The sequence below is a fragment of the Procambarus clarkii genome, chromosome 15 (assembly GCF_040958095.1).
Source record: "Procambarus clarkii isolate CNS0578487 chromosome 15, FALCON_Pclarkii_2.0, whole genome shotgun sequence".
NCBI classification, from domain to species: Eukaryota; Metazoa; Arthropoda; class Malacostraca; order Decapoda; family Cambaridae; genus Procambarus; species Procambarus clarkii.
The window spans coordinates 40,842,768-40,867,048 of NC_091164.1; the positions used below are offsets into that span (position 1 = coordinate 40,842,768).

The window sequence follows — 24,281 nt, forward strand, 5'->3', positions numbered from 1 at the left end:
GGGTCTCGCCCAAAAACTGGCGTTCATTACATTCAATGCCTTTTTTTTTTTTTTGCATCCTGGTAATATGATATCAGGAAATGCAGGAAATCTGTTGTTCATGGCTTCAACAAGTGGTAGAGCCAAGAGAAAACAGGTTGTGATGACTTTTGAACAAAAAGTTCAGCTTATAAAGGAAGTTGAAAGTGGATTTCCTAGAAGTGTTGTGTGCACCAAGTACCGTGGCACCTGGACTTACAACTGCCCCTGCTTACGAATTTTTTGAGTTACAACGTAAATTTCGTCGGAAAATGCAACTCGACTTACGTCCTTTGCCTCGACAAGCAACTTTGTTGAAATGCATATGGGTCGACCAATCCCGTGATTCCTGGAGGCACGGCCGACCCGGCCTCAGTTTATCAGACCTGCCTGCTTAGTGGCGATCGTGCTTGTAAAGAATTTAATTATTTTTGTGCTTTTTTGTTTTTTGAACATAAAAGTAATTATTATATATCACGTAATGGGTCTCAAGAAAGTCGGTGGTAAGGTTCAACCTAAGAAAGCACATGTGAGGATGACCATAGAGGAAAAACAAGAGATCATTACATAAACATGAAAATGGTATGAGGGTTGTTGATATAGAGTAGAGGATGTCCCTTCCTCATTTATTAAGAAAATGGGTGCAGCATGGGAAGAATTGCAAAGTTTTGCTAAAAAATGTCACCCAAATCAAGCTGTAGCAGGCTGTTGTGTTAACTTTTTATCCCTTAAACTGCACAAAGCATCATATGATGCTTTGAGTAACTGTCAACAAATTGGGCACAGTATCATATGATGTTTAGGAGTACTATGCATGTATGGGCATGTTTGCAATTTCTCTGTCAAAATCTAGTGTTATAAAAAGTGAGTCTGTACTATGGGGGATCTAGTATAACATGGATGTAGGGGCAGTAGTTAGCATTAAGAGTTATCAAATATGGGAGATCTAAAAGGCCCGGCCCCCAAAATAAACTATCCACAGTGAATATTAACTTGTTACTAGTTCATGTCAGTCTAGAGGTTGATCATAGATCTCCTACACAGGAAGAATGGATACTCCTTTAACTAACTTACTTATTTATTAACCCCTTAGCAACCCCCCATATACACTCACACCAATAACAATAATAATAATTACTTTACCACACTATCTTACGTAAAAGCCTTGGTCCACATAAGCAGGATACAAGGTTTACACTGAGAACAAGCTAAGGTAAAGTTCTACTAGGCAAGGGACACTAGCAATGACTAGGGAGCTTACTGGTAACACTGGAGCCCACGTGGTTCCCCTGGAACCCCCTAGAGTAACTTGTAAAAATAAACACTAGTGAACACCTAATTGCTACACATCAATACTATACACATAGAACACGTTTATGCCAGACAATGAGGATACTACACAGTCTACTTAACTGGATAACAATGACACAGAAATAAAGAAACAGAGGAAGGGGAGGAGGTTTCCTTTCACCACAACGCCAGCCAGAGAAGAGCACATCCAGCGACCAGGACAGTGCTCCCCCAGTTGTGTGGTGTCGGGAAGAGCCCAATTGATCGTGCAGCTATACACATTACAATCTTCACCTATGTACCATATTGTTTACTTTACTCGGTCTAGGGAAAGTTACTAATTACTACAATGTTATACTTAATCCCCAACAAGCTCAAGAGTCTGAATGGTTTGTGAGCACTCAAGATTCGTCCTATATTTGGCAGGAAAGATACGAACAAAGACACGTCGACTTGCGTCTTGCTAATCTAACGTAGCTTATTTAGTTCAATTTGACCTCTGGTTTCCACTTGAGGAACCCATGATCATAACATCTAGTATGCTCGTGTTGATATCAGTTATATTTACTGGGGTTTGGATATCACTCATAAAGAAATTATCTGGATCTTCCACTTTCATGTTATTTATTGGAGAGCTAAACATGTCCTCATACTGCTTTTTAGGATTTTACTAATTTCTTTGTCATCATCCGTGTATGAACCTTCACTTGTACGAATGGGTCCAATACTGGCAGTGGTTTTTGCTTTTGGTTTCGCATGTGTGAGGAAGTATTTTGGATTTTTCTTTATTTCCTGAATTGCTTGCTGTTCTAACCGCCTTTCTTCAGTCTGATATGAGTCTTCCAATTTCCACTCGATTTCTTCAATCTCCCTATTTAAATTATTCTTTCTTTGTGAGGAAAGTTGTGTCTGCTTAGTGTGTGTGTATGTGCGTGTGTGTGTGTGTGTGTGTGAAATGCTTATGCATTTCCGTTATTTTTTTTTCCTTTTTTTTATAGTGTCATCTGCGTTTTCTTTCTATGCCGGACCTCTTTCTGGCTTTCCTCAAAGAACATGTTTCAGCCAGACTTGATATGCTTTTGAAGGCAGTTTTTCTATTCTTTCTGTAGGACATGTATTACTTACAACAGTTTCTCATGTAATGTTTGTAAGTTCTCTGTTTATTGTCTCCCAGTCTACCATTTTATTATTATAATTTAATTTACTGAATAACCCATCTCTCGCTTGATCATTGTTTTAGGTCTATTCTGGGTATTGATGGTAGTTTACACTTCAATGAGCTTGTGATCTGAGTATGTGGTATCTGATATCGTAATGTCCCTGATTATGCCTTCATTGTTTGTAAAGACCCGATCTAGAATATTTTCATTCCTCATTGGCTCTGATATCTGCTGGTTGAGTGAAAATTTATCACAGAATCTAAGCAGTTCTCTAATCTGTGGTTGGTTATGTCCTGATAGATTTCCTGGTATAATAATATTGTTTGCTATTCTCTATCTTAGATTTGGCAAGTTGAAGTCACCTAGGAAGATAATATCAGGTATCAGGTTCGCAAAATTATCAAGGCTATTCTCTATTTTGTTTATCTGTTCTGCGAATTCCTCAGCCGTTGTATCTCGCAGTTTGTGTATTAGAATAAAAACTAAGTTTATTTTCTCTATTTTTACTCCCAGTACCTCTACCACCTCATTTGTAGAGTCAAGGAGTTCCGAGCATACAAGGTCTTCCCTAATATACAGACCCACTCCTTCATGTGACCTAAATTACCCTATCACACCATTATAGATTATATCCTGGAATCCAGATCTCACTGTCGAAGAATTCCCCTGCATGGATTTCTGTGAAAGCTCCAAATACTGCATTTGACTCAGTGAGGAAGCCATTTATGAATTGTACTTTGTTTTTTTTCTTGTATTTAGTCCTTGCATGTTGGCAAAGATGAATGAGTTTACTCTATTTGGGATAGTTTGACTGGGAGACTTTTTTGGTAGGTACATTATGTGAGGACATGTTTAGTTTGTTTGGCCCAGTGCTGATTGTTGTAGGGCAGCTGGCTGTTGTAGTTGTAGTTCCTTTTTGGTGTACTCACCTAGTTGTGCTTGTGGGGGTTGAGCTTTGGCTCTTTGGTCCTGCCCCTCAACCGTCATTCAACTGATGTACAGATTCCTGAGCCTACTGGGCTCTAGCATATCTACATTTGAAACTGTGTATTGAGTCAGCCTCCACCACATCACTTTCTATAGTGCATTCAATTTACTAACTACTCTGACACTGAAAAAGTTCTTTCTATTATCTCTATGGCTCATTTGGGTACTCAGCTTCCACCTGTGTCCCTTTGTGCATGTACCACCTGTGTTAAATAATCCATCCTTGTCTACCCTGTCAAATTGTAATTTGTATCTGTAATGTATCTGTATTTGTATCGGTTGTGTAATTGTATCTGTGATTCTGGTATGCAAGTGGGTCTGGCATCCAGTTCCATACATTCTCTATGTTCCCCCTTTTGAAATCTCTTTTGGCTTGGTATAAAAAATTAATTGAGTTTCCTCAAAATTCATTATCTTGTTTGCCACTGTTTATGTAACGTTCCATGCCTTTCACGTGAAAGTATTGGCAGCTGAGGTCATAGCATTTTCTGTCCTCGAGTGAGGTTTGGCACATGTCAGGATAAAAAACCTACATGTCGATCCAAATTGACATTGTCCTTTTTCTAAGTACATTTAAACATTTTTTGGGATGGTGGTAACTGCATTCTAATCCTTTCTTATTACCAGCATATCTATGTCTGCATATGCCCTTTACATAAAATTTATATGTCTGTCCTTCTGGTCTGACTCGCTCTATCTGGGACTGTTGTAGTGCTTGTACCTATCGTGCTGTCTATTACACTTTCTAGTCTACTGTCGTCTGCATCCGGGCATACTGAATCAAAGTTTAGAACTTCCAGAGTTTCTGCTTCAGTTTCCTCCCTGACTATAGTCTCTGCTTCTGGTCTATCAGAATTATTGTTGTTCATTTTAAACTTTCTCTGGATGGCTGGTATGCTTTCAATGAATTATGTTTTCCGGTCATGCGTCATGTTATCTAGAAGGTTTTTTAGGATATTCCAAGAGGGCAGGTAATTTTTACACACCCAGAGCAAATGGCCAGCTCTCAGTCCCATGGTGTTACTCCTGTACAAGCTGAATGAAATCTATTCTTACATATATAACATTCAATTCCCGTTGCCTTTGACTTTAAGGTTTATTAGTGGCAGCAAATTAATTTGTTTACTGCCATTTTGTCCTGTTCTGCTGTGCACTTGGAATGGAGTTGCCAGTGTTCTATTTACACGAATGCCAACCTCTTGTACTTATCTCATCTTGAAAGTGTGTATTACAACATTCAATATGCAAGACCAGTTTGTCTGTTCCCTTTATCTCAAACCCTACCCAGCTGCATGTTTCAGGGTATACTGTAGATGGCAACCTGGAGTTTAGTGAGTGGTCCACTCCCTGGCTGTTCCCTGGGTCACCATCACCACCAGTGTGGAGGTGCCAGTTTTCTATTTGGTGTCCTTAGTATTTCAGTATTTAGTAAACTGTCCTCAGTATTTTACTATTTCTAATATTACAGTATATGTATATTTAAATTTATATGCTTAACCCTTATGTACAGGTACTTATCGTATGTAGAGGAGTACAAGTCCCTGTTGTTGACCGTAACCTTCCCCTCAGGTCTCTGGGTTGATGAGTCCTGTTGCCACTTCTTTGTTCTTAAACCATTAATGACTGGTTGGCTGTATCCATTATCATAAGGAATTTTATGCTTACTTTCTGGCTTCCTCTGTTGACTTACTCTATTATTTATTTCTAGATTCCCATTCCCATATTTCAATATAAATTCACAGTATATTCTCACTGAGGACGGCTCTAGCCCTGGTTACCTCATGGCTAGTGTATACACATTCAAGGGTGTTGCCTTAGTTTGGCACTCTTATACATCTCCACTTTTTCACATGGCAATATTCCTACATTTCAACTTTTATGTGTCGTGTTACACTTCACTGTAACTTCACTGAATCACTGTTTTAGAATAGCTAATACAGTGGAACCTCAGTATTCGGATTTAATTGGTTCCTGAAGGAGAGACGAATGCCAAAAAGTGCAAATGCCGAATAATTTGTTCTCATATGAAATAATGTAAATTGGATTAATCAGTTTCAGACCACAAAAATAAATATAGTTATACAATAATTAAATGAAATAAATGCTAACACACTTTACCAACACTTAGACTTAGACTTAGATGTTGATGGCATATGTGGAAGGTGGTGAGGCAGAGGAAGAGAGATGTTCTTTGGCAGGGGAGTCCCATACCATTATAACTTCTGGTAGTTGTGCTTCTGGGATTCTTTCTCTTTTCTGTCTTTTTCTGTTTCCCTCATTACACTCACTGGATGCTTTTCTTACAAGAAACTTGTCCAAGGATAATTAATTTTGTCGGCACTTTAACCCTTAAATTGCGCATCGCATCATATGATGCTTTAACCGACTTTATGATGCTTTAACCGACTTTATGATGCTTTAACCGACTTTATGATGCTTTAACCGACTTTATGATGCTTTAACCGACTTTATGATGCTTTAACCGACTTTACTATGCAAGATTTAAACGACCCGCGGATACACGGGGTTCACCACACCTTCATCAGGGCTCTTGTAAACAGACGCCATTTAAAAAAAAAATCGTGGGCCAAATTCCCAAGTGTTAGGGGCCTCAGTATTGAATGAGCTACCAAGCCTGACGCACGCAGAATGAGCTCACAGCACTGCTGTTCAGCTTGTGACCACAGCATCGCCTAAAGATGCCATAATATACTAGTTCATGCTATTATGTAGTGATGATATTATTACAGAAGACCCCTGACTGTGATAAAACTGACCAGGGTTCTGATAATAGGTGGATTTTGGTGATATTTAGCGCTGTCCTCCATGGAGGGAGGAGTAATGCTGTGGGAGGGAAGGGTGGTGGCGTTGTCTTCTGTGTGTGGCCACCTTTTATTGACTGCACTCACCATAGCAGCTTAGTGGTTCGCTATGGTGAACACAAATGTAGATACTTCTATATAACGTGTGTATAGAGGGTATAAACAGCAATAGGAGAAGGTTGGGAGCCGCCATTTTGGAGAATGTGGGCGAGTGAGGTGTTGAGGGAGTGAGTGGCAGCCAGTGGCGGGCTGCCACTGGCACTGCCACTCAGCATACCAACTTAGTGGCTCGTTATGGTGAACACGAATGTAGATACTTATATATAACGTCTGTATATAGTGAATAAAAGCAAAAACAGTATGGTGGGAGGAGAATGTGGGCGAGTAAGGTGTTGAGGGAGTGAGTGGCTGGCTGGTGTGTGGCGGTCTCTCCTCAATACTTTTTGACTCATAATAGCAGCTTAGTGGTTCGTTATGGTGAACAAAACATGCGGATACTTATATATAACCTGTTTATATAGTGTAATAACCGACAAAGAATTTTTGTTCACTGATGAACATAATTGAATCAACAATATGCACACCATATTTTTGAGTACAGCAATGATTCACTCATTTTATTATATAAATATATCACACTACACACTATTGAATAATATTACAGCAAAAAAACTACGAAAAATCAATCAGACATTGAAATAATTAGGTAATTATCTCTTTGTGGCAACTCCGGCCTGACAGCTGGCAAGCCACAGACCGCCTGGGACGCACGCTGAGTCAGCGCCTGTTTTTTGCCAGACTTCCCCGCCCTATAGCGGGCAATATATGCCACTTACGATTTATATTTTTCCCATGATCAGTGAACACAAATTAACAGGTTTAGAAAAAAATAAAAAATTTTGTTTTTGTTTTATTGGTTTGCGTCTGTGAGTGACATGCTAAATAGCCAGGCTCCATACAAGGGTTAACCCCTCAACTGCGCAACACGCCTGCAGGCCCTTGATGGGGGGGGGGGGGGGGTGCGCAACGCGCCTCTGGGGATTTTATATTTTTAGCGTATAATTCAAAACCCCGCGGCTACATGGGGTTCACATTAGCTTCCTCAGGGCTCTTGTAAACAGATGCCATCTTTAAAAAAAATTGTGGGCAACATTCCCTGGTGTGAGAGCCTCAGTACTGAGTGAGCAACCAAGGCTGGCACACGCATCATGAGCTCACAGCACTGCTGTTCAGCTTGTGACCACAGCATCACCTAATAATGTCAAAATATATATATAACTTGTATTATTTAGCCATGATAGTATTACAGAAGAGCCTGAGTGTGATAATGACTGTGTACATTGTTCAAATATCAGTGAATCAATGCTGGTCATGATGTTCACAGCGCTAGCCATAGCACCACAGCATTATTTCATCCATCTAGGAACCTTCAAACGATTTCTTATGTTACTTTACAAAATAAAGCTGTAGTCAGTTATTCATTTACAGGATTTAGTGGCCAGGATTGTGAGAATAGCTGGATTTTGGTGATAATTAGCACTGTGCGTAGTATTGTGAAAAGAGGAAGTTTGGTGAGGGAGGGAGAGAATCCAGATAGCGTCACTGTGTGGGGCAGCCACTCTTGTTTTGCTCACTATACTAGCTTAGTGGTTCGCTATGGTGAACACATATGTACATGGATATATAGAATGTGTGTATGTAGTGTAATAACAGCAACAGGAGTAAGTTGGGAGGAGCTATTTTGGTGAGGGAGGTGACGTCATAATAGTAGCATCGTCTGCTGGCTGCTGTGTGATTTCTCATGCAGTGTATGGTGGCCACTGTGCTGTTTGGACACAATACCGGCTTATTTGCATAGTTCTGGTGAATAAAACATGTAGATACGTATGCATAACATGTGTAAATAGTGTAATAAAAACAATAACCGTATGGTGGGAGGAGGAGTGATGACGAGTACGATGTTGGAGGAGTGAGGGAGGGCTGGCTGGGAGTGGCAGCTCACATTCGCGGAGTTCTGAGTGTGTTTATGGTGAATGTATATAGTGTGTGATAGTGTATAGTGTGTAAATATGTTGTAAATATACATAAATGAACATGAAACATTGGTGTGAATAACAGTATAGTGGGAGGAGGAGTGATGGTGAGTACGATGTTGGAGGAGTGAAGGAGGGCTGGCTGGATGTGGCAGCTGACACTCGCTGAGTTCTGAGTGTGTTTATGGTGTGTGTATATAGTGTGTGATAGTGTATAGTGTGTAAATAGATTGTATATATACATAAATTAGCATGATACATTAGAAGTATGTGCAAGATATGTGTACACGTGTGCCATGCACGTATCTCAGTGTCTTCGGACAGTACGGATGTTCTACTGCCATAATATAGTGTATGTGTTCATTATACATAGGATTGTCACGAAAAAAACAAATGAAATGTATTTGTAACCTTTTTTTTTTTTTTTTTTTTTTGGAGATATATATACAAGAGTTGCTACATTCTTGTACAGCCACTAGTACGCACAGCGTTTCTGGCAGGTCCCTGGAATATGATCCCCGCCGCGAAGAATTGTTTTTACAACCAAGTACCCATTTTACTGTTGAGTTAAACAGAGGCTACAGTTAAGGATTTGCGCCCAGTAAATCCTCCCTGGCCAGGATACAAACCCATGACAAAGCGCTCGCGGAACACCAGGCGAGTGTCTTACCACTACACCACAGAGACTGGGAGCTGAGCGCAAAAAGTGAATACAAATATATTCGTGGCAACTCACGCATTTTGAGCCGGGCACCCTACTGGCCCTGGGAGCATATGCCACAGGCGACCGGGGATTGATGACATCACGCGCGAACTGACGGACACCTTAGTAGCCAAAGTAAGTAGTGGTACCTCGGAGTACGAGTGTCCCTGTTTACGCGGTTTTTCGGATTACGAGCAGGATTTGCTCGGAAAATTTACATCGGAATATGAGCATTGCCTCGAAATACGAGGGTGTTGATACTCGTACAGGCCGACCTAGCGCATGGTGGCACGGCGATCGCCACTCAGTTTACCAGTGCCTCGTGCCCAGTGACTATCCCGCCTCAATTCTTCACTAGGATTTACAGTGTTTTGTCGAATATTTGGCCATTTGAGCATAAAAGTTGTTATTATATATCTCACAATGGGTCCCAAGAAAGCCAGTGGTAAGGTTCAACCTAAGAAAATAGTTGAGTAGAGGCAGTAGAGGATGTCCCTTCCTCATTAAGAGAATGTGTGAAGTATGGGAAGAACTGCTAAGTTTTGTTGAAAAAACTCAACCAGAAAAGCTGTAGCAGGCCGTTGCATTGACATTTTAAATAACAATGTGATGTCTTACTACAGTCAAGTGTTAAAATGTAGGGAAAAAGAAGTGTCTTTAGACAGATTCTTAGTAAGACAAGCAAGCAGTGAGCCACAAGCAGGTCTTAGTGGTATGCAGGCAAAGCATGCCAGAGAGTGCACACCAGAGAAGTCCTCACTGCCTAATGTTATAATGGAAGGGGACTCCCCTTCCAAAAAGTAACACCTCTCCTTCTCCCCCTCCTCACCATCTTCCATATACCAACAGTAGTCATCAGCAAGGATAAGTAATAACTTGAACATACTTTTGTAGTGAAGATTTATATGAATTAGGTGTAAAATTTAGTTTGAAGTGAGGTTTTTGGGTAGTCAGGAACCGGTTAATTAATTTCCCATTATTTCTTAATGGGAAATTAGCTTCGGTTTACGAGTTTTCAGATTACGAGCTGTCTCCAGGAACGGATTAAACTCTTAAACCGAGGTACCCCTGTACAATTTCGACTTTTTGTTAACATATCCATACTCAGGGAAAGGTTTTTGACATTTAAAAAAAAAAAAATCCAGAAAATTTATTTCCTATGCATAGGGGGGGGGGAGGGGGTAGTGCCGTATTTGGAAGCCGAGCAGCCCAGTGGTTAAGATGTTTCTAAAATGAGACATGGCATTGTCATTCAACAGGTTTATAACACGGTTTGTCAGGGTGATAATTTTCATGAAAATGTTTGCCATTTTGCACACATTCCTTTTATTAGAGAACTAGATTTAGGAATACCAAACTCTGTGTCAAGAGCAGACACACGGGCACCACTTTCATATTCAGCTACGAGTTCTTTCTTCATCTGTATCATGATGAAGAATATAACTTTTTTTTTTTTGCTTGGCCCTTATCACTAACCCTAATAGGTGACATGGCGACTTATTTACACTAAGAATATCAAACATATCCAAAATATCCCAGAGAAAAGTGTAGTGGGTTGTGTAGTGAACAACAGCTATGGTGAAACTGAAGCATCAGGGACGCATGTTTACTTCTGAATGCCGTACAAACGGATGAATACCAAACATGAACACAGTGTCTGAATACTGTAACGTGTGAATTGGAAGCAATGCAAATATCGAGGTTTCTCTGTACAAGGAAATTATGTAAATATTATATAATTTGTATTGAAAAATACAGTACAGTACTGTAATATTACTTTTTGTTGCAACTACATCTAGCTTAACCAAATATTCTTTTCCACAGGATAACAAACCAGAGGAATGTTCAGTGTGTTATAACGATTATGATGACAATCAGCTACGGCCTCGCACACTGCCTTGCGGCCACACATTCTGCTCCCAGTGTATTGACAATGCTATCAAGAATGGTCAGCTGACTTGCCCTAGCTGCCGTGCCGAGCATGCTGCCACAGCTGCTACTCTGTTCCCAATTAATTATGGTATGGAAGCCCTTATCAGAAAACTAAAAGGTATCGAGGTTGCACCAGGGGTAACAGTACCAGCAAAACCCATTAAAACTCCTGCGAGAGGAATCAGCAAAAAGTTACGTTCCCTGGTGCAGGAGCAGAAGAGCATCATCAGCAGCCTCATTACTAACTGTGAAGAGGTACTGTCCCAGCTGGGGGAGTACCGGGGGCAGCTGGGGGACTGGAAGACTCAGCACCTGCAGCTCCAGGACAGACTCTATGCACTGGTAGAGCAGAACAAGTCAGCAATGAAGCTCTTGGAACTGGAGGATACCAGTGTGGTAGATATGACAACACATGGAGAAGAAGGGAAAACTCAGCTGCAGGCCATGTTGGGGAGCCTTGACACAGTCAACACCCCACAGGAGGTTGACACAACCATAGACACAGCTGATGAGTGCAGCATGAAGATAGAGGATTGGCTCCAGAAGTGCCAGAAACTCTTCCCAGATGTCAAGACTGTCCACACCTCAGTGAAGGTACGCTGCTGAAGGTCACATTGTTCTCACCCAACTGTGTGTAGTATTGCCTCTATATAAACACTTTTGACATGGAGACACATCAAGATGAGAGTAGAATTCATATATAGGAAACTTTCTGGGGGAAGCCCCTTCTGCTCCACGAAGCTATCCGGACTGATATGAATGTATTAGACCCTGGCATCAGTCAAGCGAATAGAGTTCTAGGCTTAACGGGGACCACGAGCCAGAACCTGGCCTCCCCTCAGAAAGGCACGACGAGCAATGACCTATAGAAACCCCCGTGTGGTTGAAAGCATTCTATGTCTGCCATTGACCGGGTAAGGTACCCAGAAAAGTAGGCGTCCCAAAACAAACCTCTATTCTGGTTAAAAGATTGCTACTGGAAGCCAAAATATTGGACAAAACTCCCCAAATGAAAAATGAGCAAAGGAGCATGATGTCACAACCGTCACCGTGCCGCCATCTGCGCAGCAACCCCCCCCTCCCCGGGAGGGAGTAGGGGAGCCCCAGACCCCCGTGCCGGCTATCCACACACCAGTTCTGTGGCTGATGTGCTTCCTGGATGGTTGTGCAACTCTTGCTCTGAATTTTCCAGTGCTGTACCTTGTGATGTGGTCCTGTCCTGTGGTGGTGTGCGAGCCAGGAGTACTTTTACCAGTACTCGGTCTGCATGCGCCTAGGGTTACCTTCCCTAGGCAAGTAATCCTAGAGTACTGCCTGTAAGTACTGCCCATGGAGCTTGGGGTTACCTTCCACAAGTCACTTTTGGGGTCTACCTCTGCTGTGGGATTTTGCTGCTCGGTGATTACCCTCCATTGGAGTCAACTGGGGTGCTTCATGCACCCCTCTTTGCCTCTGGGAAGGAGGTAGTTTTCGTCACTGGTTGGGATGCAAGGTACTGTGCAGCTAGTTGTCACCTACTCATAGTGGCCGGCTCTGTTCCGCCTGGGCACGTTGTGCTCCTGCGAGATTTTTTGTTTTTTTTATTGTTTTTGTTTTCCTGCCTGGTGGGGGGTCTGCCCCATGGTTTTGGTCCTCGCCCCAATTATATCTTGGTAGTCCTCTACTAGGTACCTGTGAGTGTACATGTCCCGGGAGTTCAGCAATTTGCAGTTTGTTTTGGTAATTTTTGGCGCTGGTTAGCAGTACTTAGTCTAGGCTTCCCCTAGTGAGAATATGCAACAAAGGGCCCTGGAAAACCCCATGTGGCTCAGTGGTCTGATGGAGGTGTCCCTCGAGTCCCATCTTGCTTCGTACGTGTTTAAAGGTTGCTCTGTCTCCTTATCTCAGGGTGACACTCACTGTTTGTGCCTCCGTCATGCTGCCTGTTGGGTCGGTGACACCTTCAACCTGGAGTTCTGCGAGTTTTGTTCCTTGTTTGTGCTCCAGTACACCCAGTCCACTGATAATGATCTTCGGGTGCAGGCAGCTACGGCATTGCATACGCGTTTTAGGTTGCTGCAATAAGCTAGGTTGGATGCTCACCTGGAAGCCCTGAGACTGCCCCATGTTTGGTTATAGGGACCCAAATTTGGGGGTGTTAGTTGTTTCGACTTTGGTTTCGTCAGTGCCCTCTTGTCCTTCCCCTGCAGTTGTTCGTCTTGTTCTTCCCCCTCCCCCTTGCTTCCAGCTCTGATGCGTCTGAGGGTTTCGGAGTCGGGACAGGGTTTAGTTGGTGTTGAGACTCGGGCAGTTTCAGGGGATGCCCCTTCCTGTGCGACGATGGAGGCATTCAAGCCTGTTACTTCAGCTGGTGCTTCTGGGTTTGACCAGTGGGCCCTCTTTATTCCAGCTTTTCCGGCGGCTTCTGCCTTTTCTTTTGAGGCAGGGGGCTTGGAGGATGGCTCGGCCCCGGGTCCTGATGTGGGGGCTCCCGGGGCAGGGGGAGGGGATGACTTGGGAGGCTTGGGCCCTGTTTGACCCTGCTTGGTTGTTGGTACTCTCTGAGCAAGGCTTGTTACAGGGAGTAGGATTTTCTTATAATAATAATAATAATAATTTTTATTTAGGTAAGGTACATACATAAAGAGATTTTACAAAGTTTGTTGGGTTAATAGATAGAGCTAGTACATACAATGCCTAAAGCCACTATTACGCAAAGCGTTTCGGGCAGGAAAAACATTAATGACTAAAGCTTAAAACTAATGGGTAAAAAGAATAAAATGTGTTGAGAACAAATAAAAATAGAGGTAAAAGAGGAGGGAACATGGTTGAAAAAGTAGCACAAATACAATTACAAATTAATACAGAAAATTACATTCAAACAGCGTTGTTTTAAAAAAAAAAAAAGGAAAAAAAAAGAAACATACATGGGTTGACAACAGAGGGGTAAGGTAGGTTACAGGGAATTTATTAGGTAGTGCTTCGTTTTTATCTTAAACTGGTTGAGAGAGGTACAGTCTTTAACATGGTTGGGAAGATCATTCCACATTCTGGGTCCCTTGATTTGAAGAGCATTTCTAGTATGATTAAGTCGTACTCTAGGAATATCAAAACTGTATTTATTTCTGGTGTGGTGCTCATGGGTTTTGTTACAACCTTCAATGAATCTTTTGAGGTCAGGATTGGCATTACAGTTCAGCGTTTTATATATGTATAATACACATGAGAGAATGTGCAATGACTTAATATCTAACATATTCAGAGATTTGAGTAGGTTATCTTCCCTCCCTGTACGAGTTTCATATGGGGTCGACCCTTCCCCGGATTCGGTTCTGTGTTTCCTTGTGTGCTTCAGTCCAGTCCTTCCAGAGGTTTTTGGCCTCTTGCATCCTGCCTCATGAGGTGCAGGAGGCTCTTATGGTGGTTCAGGTTTACCTGGGGGACAACTATGTGCACCTCAATGCGTGCTTGTTCGCTCCTGCCCTTCCTCGGGATGTCAGCATTGTGCAGCTTAACATGCAGTTTCCCACCCTTTTGGTTTCCCTGGTTGCCGAGGATTTTTGCGCCCATGGCCTTTTGGTGTTGGTCTTACGGTTCTTTCCCTTCTTGAGCGGTCTTTGAATTGACTTGAGGAGGACGTGGAGGTGCTTGGGACCGATTCTGGTTCTAATGCATTGGTTTTGACAGTGCGGGCATCGTCTGCCCTGTTGAAGCTGTTTGCGTTGATCCTGCGGGATGCGGTGTCTGTTTTTTGTTTCTCTTCTCGCGTGTCGGCAGGCGGTGATCGCTCAATCCTTGGAATCCACTTGGGCTCTGATTCTTAAGTTTTCTTTTCCTGTTTATCCTTTGCTGTTTGCCCTTTGCTGTTTGCAGAGTCTGCGGTGGTGCAGTATCTGCAGGTAGCTTCTTCCGGTTGCCGTCCCATGTCGAACTTGTTTGTTCTCCAGGGGACCTGTGGGGAGGTCTTCCCAGAAGGGTTGTGCCAGGGCTTGGGGATCCTCGTGTCGTGGTAGGCCAGTGGTGCTAATTTCGAGGATGGAACAGCCTTCGAAACTGACGGCGGCTGGTTAGCGCGGTGATCGTTCTGCTCGTAATGGACTTCGTATCGTTTCTGATGGTTTGCGGTGGTGTTGGGTGGCCCCCTCCTCCTTTAGGGGGTTCGGGGCTGGCGGGTGAGTTTCCCACATGTTTCCGGTTCTGAATTCCGGTGCAGACCTGCAGTTCATTCTGGACTTGTTCTGTCTGAACCCTTGGGTCTCCTGCCCCTCCTTTCGGATGACTACTGTCCCAGGTCTGTCTTTTCTTGGAACCGGGCACTTGGATGGTGTCCCTTGACTCCGGGATGTGTATTGGCATGTCCCAATTCATCTGGGGTTCAGGGACTGGCTTGGTTTTGTTATGGGGCATCAGGCTTATCATTTTCATTGCCGTCTATTTGGCTCGAATCTGGCACCTTGCGTGTTCACACACCTTACCCAGGTCATGGTGTCCCATCTGCTTCTCTTAAGGATTTGGGTTTTGGCCTACCTCGATGACTGGCTGGTGTGGGCTCCCAGCCAGTCCGTGTGTCTGCTCGCAAGGGATTTGGTTTTTTCCCAGCTCAACTGGTTCGGGTTCCTGGTGAGCTGGAAAAGTCTCATCTGATTCTTTCTCAGGTTCGGTCTTGGCTGGGTCTTGTGTGGGACTCTCAGAGTGTCTTGTCTCGTTCTCTGAAGGCCCTTTGGCAGCAGTCCCACCTTCGCCTGTTTCTGGGGGCTCCCGGATCATGTGGCGGTTGCTCGAGGGTTTGTGCGGGAGCCTGAACTTAGCAGTGATGGTCTACCCACCGGGTCAGGTTTGGCTTCATTGGCTGTTCTGATTCCTTTGGGGACATCCCTTCGGCCTCTCTCGCGATCGCTGGGTTTAGCCTCTGGGGGCCTTGCATCGGTTCCTGAGTCGCCGACTTCCTCTTCGGGTTTTCTGGGGTTCACTGCCTTGCTGCCTACCCGAGCCCTCGCTCAATGTGTTCATGGATGACTTGTCTCTAGTCTGGGGCTTTGTGACCAGTGCTCAGAGGACCGGCCAGGGGCGGTGAGGTCTGTCCATCCTGACCCACCGCTTGGTGTGGGAGTTCGCGGTGGTGTGGCTGTCACTTCGTAGGGTTCAGGTTGCTCGCGGATAAATGGTCAGACTCCATTTGGACTGCTCCCCAGTGGTCCATTGTGGGGGTTTGATGCTGTCCTTGGCTCATTGGGGCTGGTCGCTTTGGGTGACGCATGTGCTGAGTTCTCAGTGTTTGGCTCTCCTGGCAGTTCACGCTCGGGGGGTGTCCAATGGCCTGTCTTGGTTCATTCCACTGTCCACGGAATGGACGGTCAATGCCGACTCGTTCAATTGGCTTTGCCGGGCGTACGGACTCCTGGAGGTGGACCTCTTCGCATCTGCATGGATGGGGCGCCTCCCATTATATGTGGCACCCTTCCCCGACTGCAAGGCTGTCAGGGTCGATGCCTTCAGGCAGGACTGGTCACGGTGGGGTTTCCTGTACCTCTTCACCCTGGTTCAGCTGTTACTCCAGGTCCTAACTCGCTTGGAGACTACCAAGGGAGAGTAGTCCTCTTGGCTCCTTGGTGGCCGGCCCAGCCTTGGTTTCAGGCGCTGCTTGCTCAATGTTCGAACCCCGTGGGTCTTCCCGTGGCTCTGCCTCTTTCAGCAGATTGGACCGGTCCGTTATGTAGCTGGTTCTATCTTCTCCTTGAGTCTTCATGTCCGGTCTTTTTGACTTGGGTCTATCACCGCTTGTATGGTGATCAGGTGGCTTCGTTAATGGTGTCCCACCTGCATGCTTCGTCTCTGTGGCAGTATGAAGTTTCCTGGCGGTCCTTCCGTTGTTTCTTATCCCTTTGTAGGTCTTTAATAGGGTTGTCCTCTCCTTCCTTTCGTTGTTGTTTTGGGACCGTCATCTTATGCTGATTACTTTATAAATCCGCTAATCCGGACTAAATGGGTAGGACCCCGAGCCAGATTAGTCGGTATTCTGGATTAGCATACATTTTCACTGCGGGAGTCCAAAAGTGACCATTTCCAAAAAATGTTTGTACAGACAACCACTTAGTTTGCCAACTTAAGTTATCCAAAGGCAGGCATGGAGGGAGCTGTCAAGTCAGTCAGTCAGTCAAGTCAGTCAAGTCCAGTCAGTGGAGGAGAGGTAGTGAGGGATGTGTTATGAAGTCAGCGTGTTAATTCGCTGACAAAGCACCGAACAAAGTCTCCCACCCATATTAAAATTTATATCTTAGCTTTATGCTATTAACCCGCATACCGCGCATATCATATATAAATGATATCAGTGACAAAACTGAAACCGCGCACATTATTTATATATGATTTCATGTCTAGCGCTATAATTTAAACGCCCCGCCTGGGATAGGGGCAGCTATAGTACAGCAACGACCGATAGTTGCCAGATGCCACCTAGAAAAAAAATCCAGGCCAACATTCTTGGGTGTTACAGCATCAGTATTGAGCAAGCCACCAAGTCTGGTGCATGCAGCACGAGCTCACAGCACCGCTGTTCAGCTTGTGACCACAGCATCGCCTACAAATACCATAATATAAATGATACTGCTATTATTTAGCAGTGATAGTATTACTGAAGCCCCCTGACTGTGATAAAACTGACCAGGATTCTGATAATAGCAGGATTGTGGTGATATTTAGCGCTGTGCTCCATGGAGGGAGGAGTAAGGCTGTGGGAGGGAGGGTTGTGGCGTCGTTTTCTGACTGTGTGTGGCCACCGTTTATTGACTGCACTCACCATACCAGCTTAGTGGTTCGATATGGTGAACACAAATGTAGATACTTATATATAAGGTGTGTATAGTGTGAGATAACAGCGAGAGGAGTAGGTTGGGAGTCGCCATTTTGGTGAGGGAGGAGCGTCGTCTGCACGACTTGGCATGTTGTTTACTGATGGCCACTATGATCTTTGGGCACCATGCCAGCTTATTTGTTCAGGTATGGTGAATAAAACAGGTAGATACTTATATATAATGTGTATATAGCATAATAACACCACAAACAATATTGTTGGATGACAAATATTAGTGCGTCTGGCCTTGAGGGCGGCCGCCGATCAGCTGACTGTGTGAGTAGCTACGTCTTTGTGGCCTTTACTCACCATACAAGCTTAGATGTACAGTTATTGTGAACAAAACATGTAAATACTTATATATAACGTCTGTGTATAGTGAATAAGTACAGAAAAAGTATTGTGGGAGGTAAATGAGGGTGAGTGAGGTGGTGTTGAAGGAAGGAGTGGCAGTGAGTGGCTCGCTGGTGTTTGACGATCACTCCTCGTTGCTTTTTGACTCATAAGACCAACTTAGTAGTTCGTTATGGTGTACAAAACATGCAAATACTTGTATATAACCTGTGTATATAGTGTAACAACAGTGAAACTATTTGTTTATTGTTTTATGAACATAATATTTGAATCACTAATATGCACACCGTAATTTTGAGTACAGCGATGGTTCACACATTTTATAATATAAATATACCACAATTCACTGTATGGAATAATATTACTGCAAAAAAACTAAGAAAAATCAATCAGAGACATTGAAATAATTAGGTAATAATATATTTGTGGCAACTGCCGTCTGACAGCTCGGGCGGAGTAGACCTCGTCTGGCGAAGGTTCTGCCAACGCCCCATTTTTGCCATACTTCCCTACCCTATTGCGGCTAAAATATTCCACCTACGATTTTTTTGTTATTTTTTCCGTGATCAGGGAACAAAAATGAACACTTCTATAAGACGAAAGAATTTTTTGGATTTTTTTTTTTGTTGCGCCTGTGGGTGTGAATTCCATTTGGGCCCCTAGCGGTTTGAGGGTTAAATGTTGATTTTTGTGTTAAGTGTACAGTGTGACGATAATCTCTTTCAAGAGAGATTGAGCTTGCTCTTCCCTACTTTAAGTTACGCCAAAGACACAAGTATAAGATGCTACATTCAAGATACGTCACCAGTAGCACAAAACGTTTTGACCAGGAGGCAAAACATATCCAAAATCCCCCCACTCCACACACCCTCCTCACGCCGGCTCGTCATCAAACCAGCTAACTACCCTTCACCAGCTTGCCTGCTTCTGATTGGTGACTCGCCAGCCGCACACCTGCACCCTACACCTCAGTGCCCTCTACACGAATCGACGTCTGAGCCTGACCAGCTATCCACTTCAGAATATTCCTTGTGCTCTTACGGTTGACATCTCTCTCTGGCATACTCGCTCATTAGCTCGTATACTAAGGGAGGTTTCAGCCATAGCCGATATTCTCAGCACCATTTTAACATTGTATTTTGTATTTCACATTGTCCTTGCATTTTCTTTATTATTTAACTGTAATTTAACTTCCCGAGATTTGTCTTTATTTTCATTCATGTTTAAAGTAAATATATTAAAGTTTCATTGTTCATATTTTGTGTTTTACGTGTTCCTCCCTCTTACTTATCACAGACAACAGGCAAGCAGTCTATATTTTTGTTTAAAGTGTGACCAGGCTTTGACACCTGCCATTGGAGGACTGCCGAACATCAACACTCCAACACTTTCCCGTCACAACAGTCTTATGATAACTTAATAATAATTAACATGTTTTATTGCTTCCTGTTTATTAATTAAACAAATACATTTTTACTTGTGTATTATGGACAGTTGAACTACATGACCAGTATAGCAGAGTGTGTATATGGAATGTGGGGGTGGGGGAGGTGTGTCGGTGGTGGGGGAGGGCTGGCTCACTCCAAAACCCTAACACACTCGACCCCATTAGCCAGATTTGTTTCTTAACCCTCAAACCGCTCGGGGTACAAATGGAATTAACACCCACACGTGCAACAACAAAAAAAAATTCCAAAATTTTTTTTTTTGTTTTTAATCTCTTTATTTGTGTTCCCTGAGCACAGGAAAAATAATAAAAAAATTAATTACACCTACCGTGGACGTAAATGACCCGAGAAGATCATCGATGACGTCATGCCTGATCTTCGCTGGACCGCTGTGCGCCCGGGGTGAGTCAGGCGCGACGGAGGAGGAGCGCGAGTTGGCGCGAATTTATTTGCACGTTATTATTTACAGTATCTATGGCGTATTTTACACCCATTTTTTTCACTGGTGTGGTTAAATATGTTCTCACAAGATGATTTATAAACATAAAACTGTTGTCAATGTATATTGTATCCACATATTAGTGTCACAAGTATTTGCACAAAAATGTCTTATTTCACAATAAAATATACTATTTCTTATGATTTATTTCCACTATATACACTCACTTATTCTGTATTTACATGTTTTGGCACCGGTTTGGACATTTAGAAGTCATCAAGACTGTGATACTCGTTGAAACATCGGACATGGCACAGAGGGACCTGACACGCTGTGCACCAAGTCATCACCATTTTTCTTTTCTGTTCCCTCTTGGTTGTTGACCAGCATACTACACACGCACGCTGGCCTACTGCACGCTTTCCAGTTGGTGGTAAAAACCTGAGATTGTGTGTCAAAAAGGCATCCCTGAAAGCGAGCCTGGGTGTTGGAGCATGGTGCAATACCGGGTTCAGAATGGGCCTCTGTACACCAGGAATTACTTTGCCAAACTTCGGTAGTAATTGTGTTACTACAGTAAAATTGAATGCACGGAAATTACGTTTACCACCTGTTTTGACAAGATACATATTGTAACTGTTCAGCATTGTTACGTCAACGAGGTGGAAAAACATTTTCTTGGTCCACTTCACTGTTTTCCGTACACACTTCACTGCCCCCACCATCATATCACATTTATCCACCAAACACATGTTGATGTTATAGTCCAAGACACAATCTGGCTTATAGATTATTTCTCTGGTGGTTCTGTTCACCTTGCCACTGTCCAGCATTGTTCCAGCATGAATGGTGGTCAACATGTTCACTTCATGCCTGTCTTTCCACCGCACTGAAAGTATTCCACCTGTTTTTCTGAGCTCGCAATCACCAACCTGCATAGCACCTGGAAACACTGGCATTTCCCTTCGTTTTGCCTTCACTGTGCCCCACACACCAGTTCTATTATCAAGCAAGAACCTAGTTAGCAAGGGACTGGTATAATAGTTATCTGTGTATAAAATGTGGCCCTTGTTCAGATATGGTGCAAGCAGTGACTTCACAACACTACCTGAGAAGCCATGTTGGTCATTAGCAGGAATGTCTACATTTGTACCCGTATACATTATCATATGTAACACAATTCCTGTTTCACAGTCACAGAGTACAAAGAATTTCAATCCAAATCGGTGGCGTTTGGAGGGAATATACTGCTTGAAGGCAAGACGTCCTTTGAAAAGCACAAGGGATTCGTCAATCACAAGCTTCTGAGCTGGTACGTAGAAATCCCTGTACTTTCCGATAAGTTCATTCAGTACGTGCCTTACCTTCCAAAGCCTATCTTCATCATTCCTGTCTTCATCATTTGCAAAGTGAAGACACCTGAGGATTATCGCAAATCGGTCTCGAGACACATATTTGCCAAACATTGGTGTTGGAACAGTATGGTCTTTGCTCCAATAATGATCGATTACGTGTTTGACACAATGTTTCATCAACATACACAGTGCCAAAAATATACATTTCACCTACAGTCGTATCTTTACATCGCTGCAAACGTAAAAAATCGGATAACTCCTCCTCATCAATGAGATCACTCGCATATTTGTTCGTCTCATGAACAAGATGTTCCATTAGCGGCTCATCAAAATACGCAGTAAAATTGTCCATTTCACACATATCTGCACCTTTATCAGGGAAAATGTCTGTAATTCCAACATCCGAATTATCAAAAACAGGAATTTGTGGAACAAAATCTGTCCCATCACTCCACACAAAAACACCGGGTGTCTTTCTAGAGCCAATAGTGGCACCACGGCGAGGAAACCGTGTACCAGGAGCTGAAGCAGGTCTAGGAACAGTAGGGGCGGGCAGGGATGGTGATGGAAAATTCCTCGATGTTGAGGGTCTTTGTTCATGTGGTGCCATGCGGTGCCGCATGGCTTGGCCAGATGCTGCTGACGCGACAAATTGTCGCTTGGCAACACCACACACTCCTCCACTGGCACTAGCAAAACTATTTTCCGATTCTAAGTCACTAAAACCGGAAAATGATTCACCTTCTTCAGAATTGTCGAGCAAAACATCAATATCTTGCAAGGGAGCACATGAACTGTGTGGTCTTGCAGAAATTGGGGTGGAGTGAGGGCAAGGAGGCATGGGCGAGATGCTAGGCCTAGCCCTGGTGGAGCCAGCATGTTCACACTCGTCGTCGGTCGTATCCACCTCTGAGGGCTGTGTATAGTCATGATCAAAGTCTGAGTCGTCTATATCAAACTCATCACCATCCGGGAACAAATTACGAGTAATTTCGTCCTCGGTTAGAGGTCGCGAGGAACGTCTCGCTGAGCGAGGTTGGTCGTCGGAACGTGATGCGCTCGCCATGGTGTCCGCCAGGTAACTGAGCTCTGTACACAAAGGGGGACCCACGCTGGATTTTTTTCCCAGGCGGGGTTTGTTTATGTTCGGTCGAGGCTCACCGATGACTACCCCTATCCCAGGCGGGGCGTTTAAATTATAGCGCTAGACACGAAATCATATATAAATGATGTGCGCAGTTTCGGTTTTGTCACTGATATCATTTATATATGATATGCGTGGTTTGAGGGTTAAATTCTGGATGTACATGCTCATATATATTTTTGGTTACAGATTTTCTTTAGTAATATTATAAGGATAATAAAAAGATATAAAAATACTTGTTTTATGAATGCTTTATTATATTAAATGGAAATTCTCCAGGTTATTTCTGGCTGGCAATCTACTGCCACCTACAGAAGGATCTCTTGGGGAGGGAGGCAGTGAATGTGGGTGGGGCAGAGGAAGTGAGCAGCAGTGAGGGTGACTCCCTCCCTCCCTTCATGACTGCCCCCCCTTCCTGGTGGTGGTGTACGAGTGTTAGGTCGTTGATCCGGCCAAATATCCGCTAGTCCGGCTTCCATGGTCATTTTGGCCAGATTAGGAGATAACTTTATCCGACCACGATTTTTTCCGGATTAGTGGGTTTCTACAGTACTGTCGCCTCATATCGTGTGGGGCTGGCAGAGTCACTGCAGCTTGCGTTCGGCATTGATGTTACTTCTGCACTCTTCTGCAAGCTGTCTCGTGTGTTGTTTCACCTCCGGCCTGCTCATATGCCGCCTGAGCCATCCTGGTTGTTTTACTGGGTGCACTCTTTTCTATCTTCTCCTCGGTTTGTGGTGGCCGCTTCGGTTCAGGACTGTTTCTCCAAAGCTCTTTTTCTTGTAGGCATTGGCCTCTGGGGGGTTTGGGTTGGGGAGCTTCATACTCTCCTCCTGCGCAGGGGTTTCCTGCTCTTTTGGTCCCGGTGGTAGGTTTTTCGGTTGCAGCCGTCTCCTTCTTTTCTGACAAAGAATGAGACTGCTACTTTCTATAGTAGTCCTTAGGTTGTTGATGCTTGGTTGGTTCGGCCAAGGGTGCATCATGTGTTGTGTCCGGTTGCGGCTTTCCGCTGTTACATGTGTGCCACGGCCTCGGTGGCCGGAGACATGCTTTGGGTTGACCTGGTTTCCCAACTTCCCTATTCCACGGTTCGGGTCTCCCAGGTCATCCACAGAGTTATTTGGTCCAGCCAGCCTGCGGTCTATCCTTGTGCCCACAACGTTTGTAAGTTTGCTGTGTAGGCTGCCGTCTTCGGTAACATGTCTTGGCCTGACATTCGGTGCTTTGCTTTGATGTCCAAAGGGATTGAAAAGGATGGGGGAGGTAGAGGGATGGGGAGATGAAATTCAGGAAGAGGATGCAAGTGTAGAGAGAGAGGAAGTTTGAAAGTTCGGTGGCCTGTCCACCATGGGTTGACATTTGTGTATGTGTTGTTTGTTTGCATGTGTGTTATGTTGGGTTGTCAGTACATTGGTTGGGGGGGCTAGTGTTTGTGACCTTGCTGGTGTCCTAAAGCACTAGAGCCGATGGAGTTGGCTGAAGGAGGTTAATCTTAGTAACATCAGGGTAGTTGCACTTCTGATACCATGACAAAGGGTTTTTTGGTTTTATATATTTTTTTTATGAGTTTTATTTATTTTTTTTTTATTATATATATATATATATATATATATATATATATATATATATATATATATATATATATATATATATATATATATATTTTCTTTATTCTTCATTTGGTGTAGATGGGGTCCGGGATGGGCCACTCATCTGGGTCGTCTGGCAGGCCGCTTAGTATTTGAGGTCTTGGGAAGGCCTCATCAT

At 43.7% G+C, this 24,281-nt stretch overlaps 1 protein-coding gene and 1 long non-coding RNA gene across 2 annotated transcripts in view; one reads left to right on the forward strand and one right to left on the reverse strand.

The window, feature by feature from the left end:
• LOC138364941 (uncharacterized) overlaps positions 1-24,281 on the reverse strand; it is a 508,777-nt gene that overhangs the window by 62,802 nt on the left and 421,694 nt on the right. The window lies entirely within an intron of this gene.
• LOC123759123 (uncharacterized) overlaps positions 1-24,281 on the forward strand; it is a 145,536-nt gene that overhangs the window by 55,359 nt on the left and 65,896 nt on the right. Inside the window, exon 2 of the mRNA XM_069325023.1 lies at positions 10,838-11,539. Within this exon, the coding sequence (XP_069181124.1) occupies positions 11,036-11,539 (504 nt within the window). The 5' untranslated portion in view covers positions 10,838-11,035. The remainder of the gene's footprint in view (positions 1-10,837; positions 11,540-24,281) is intronic.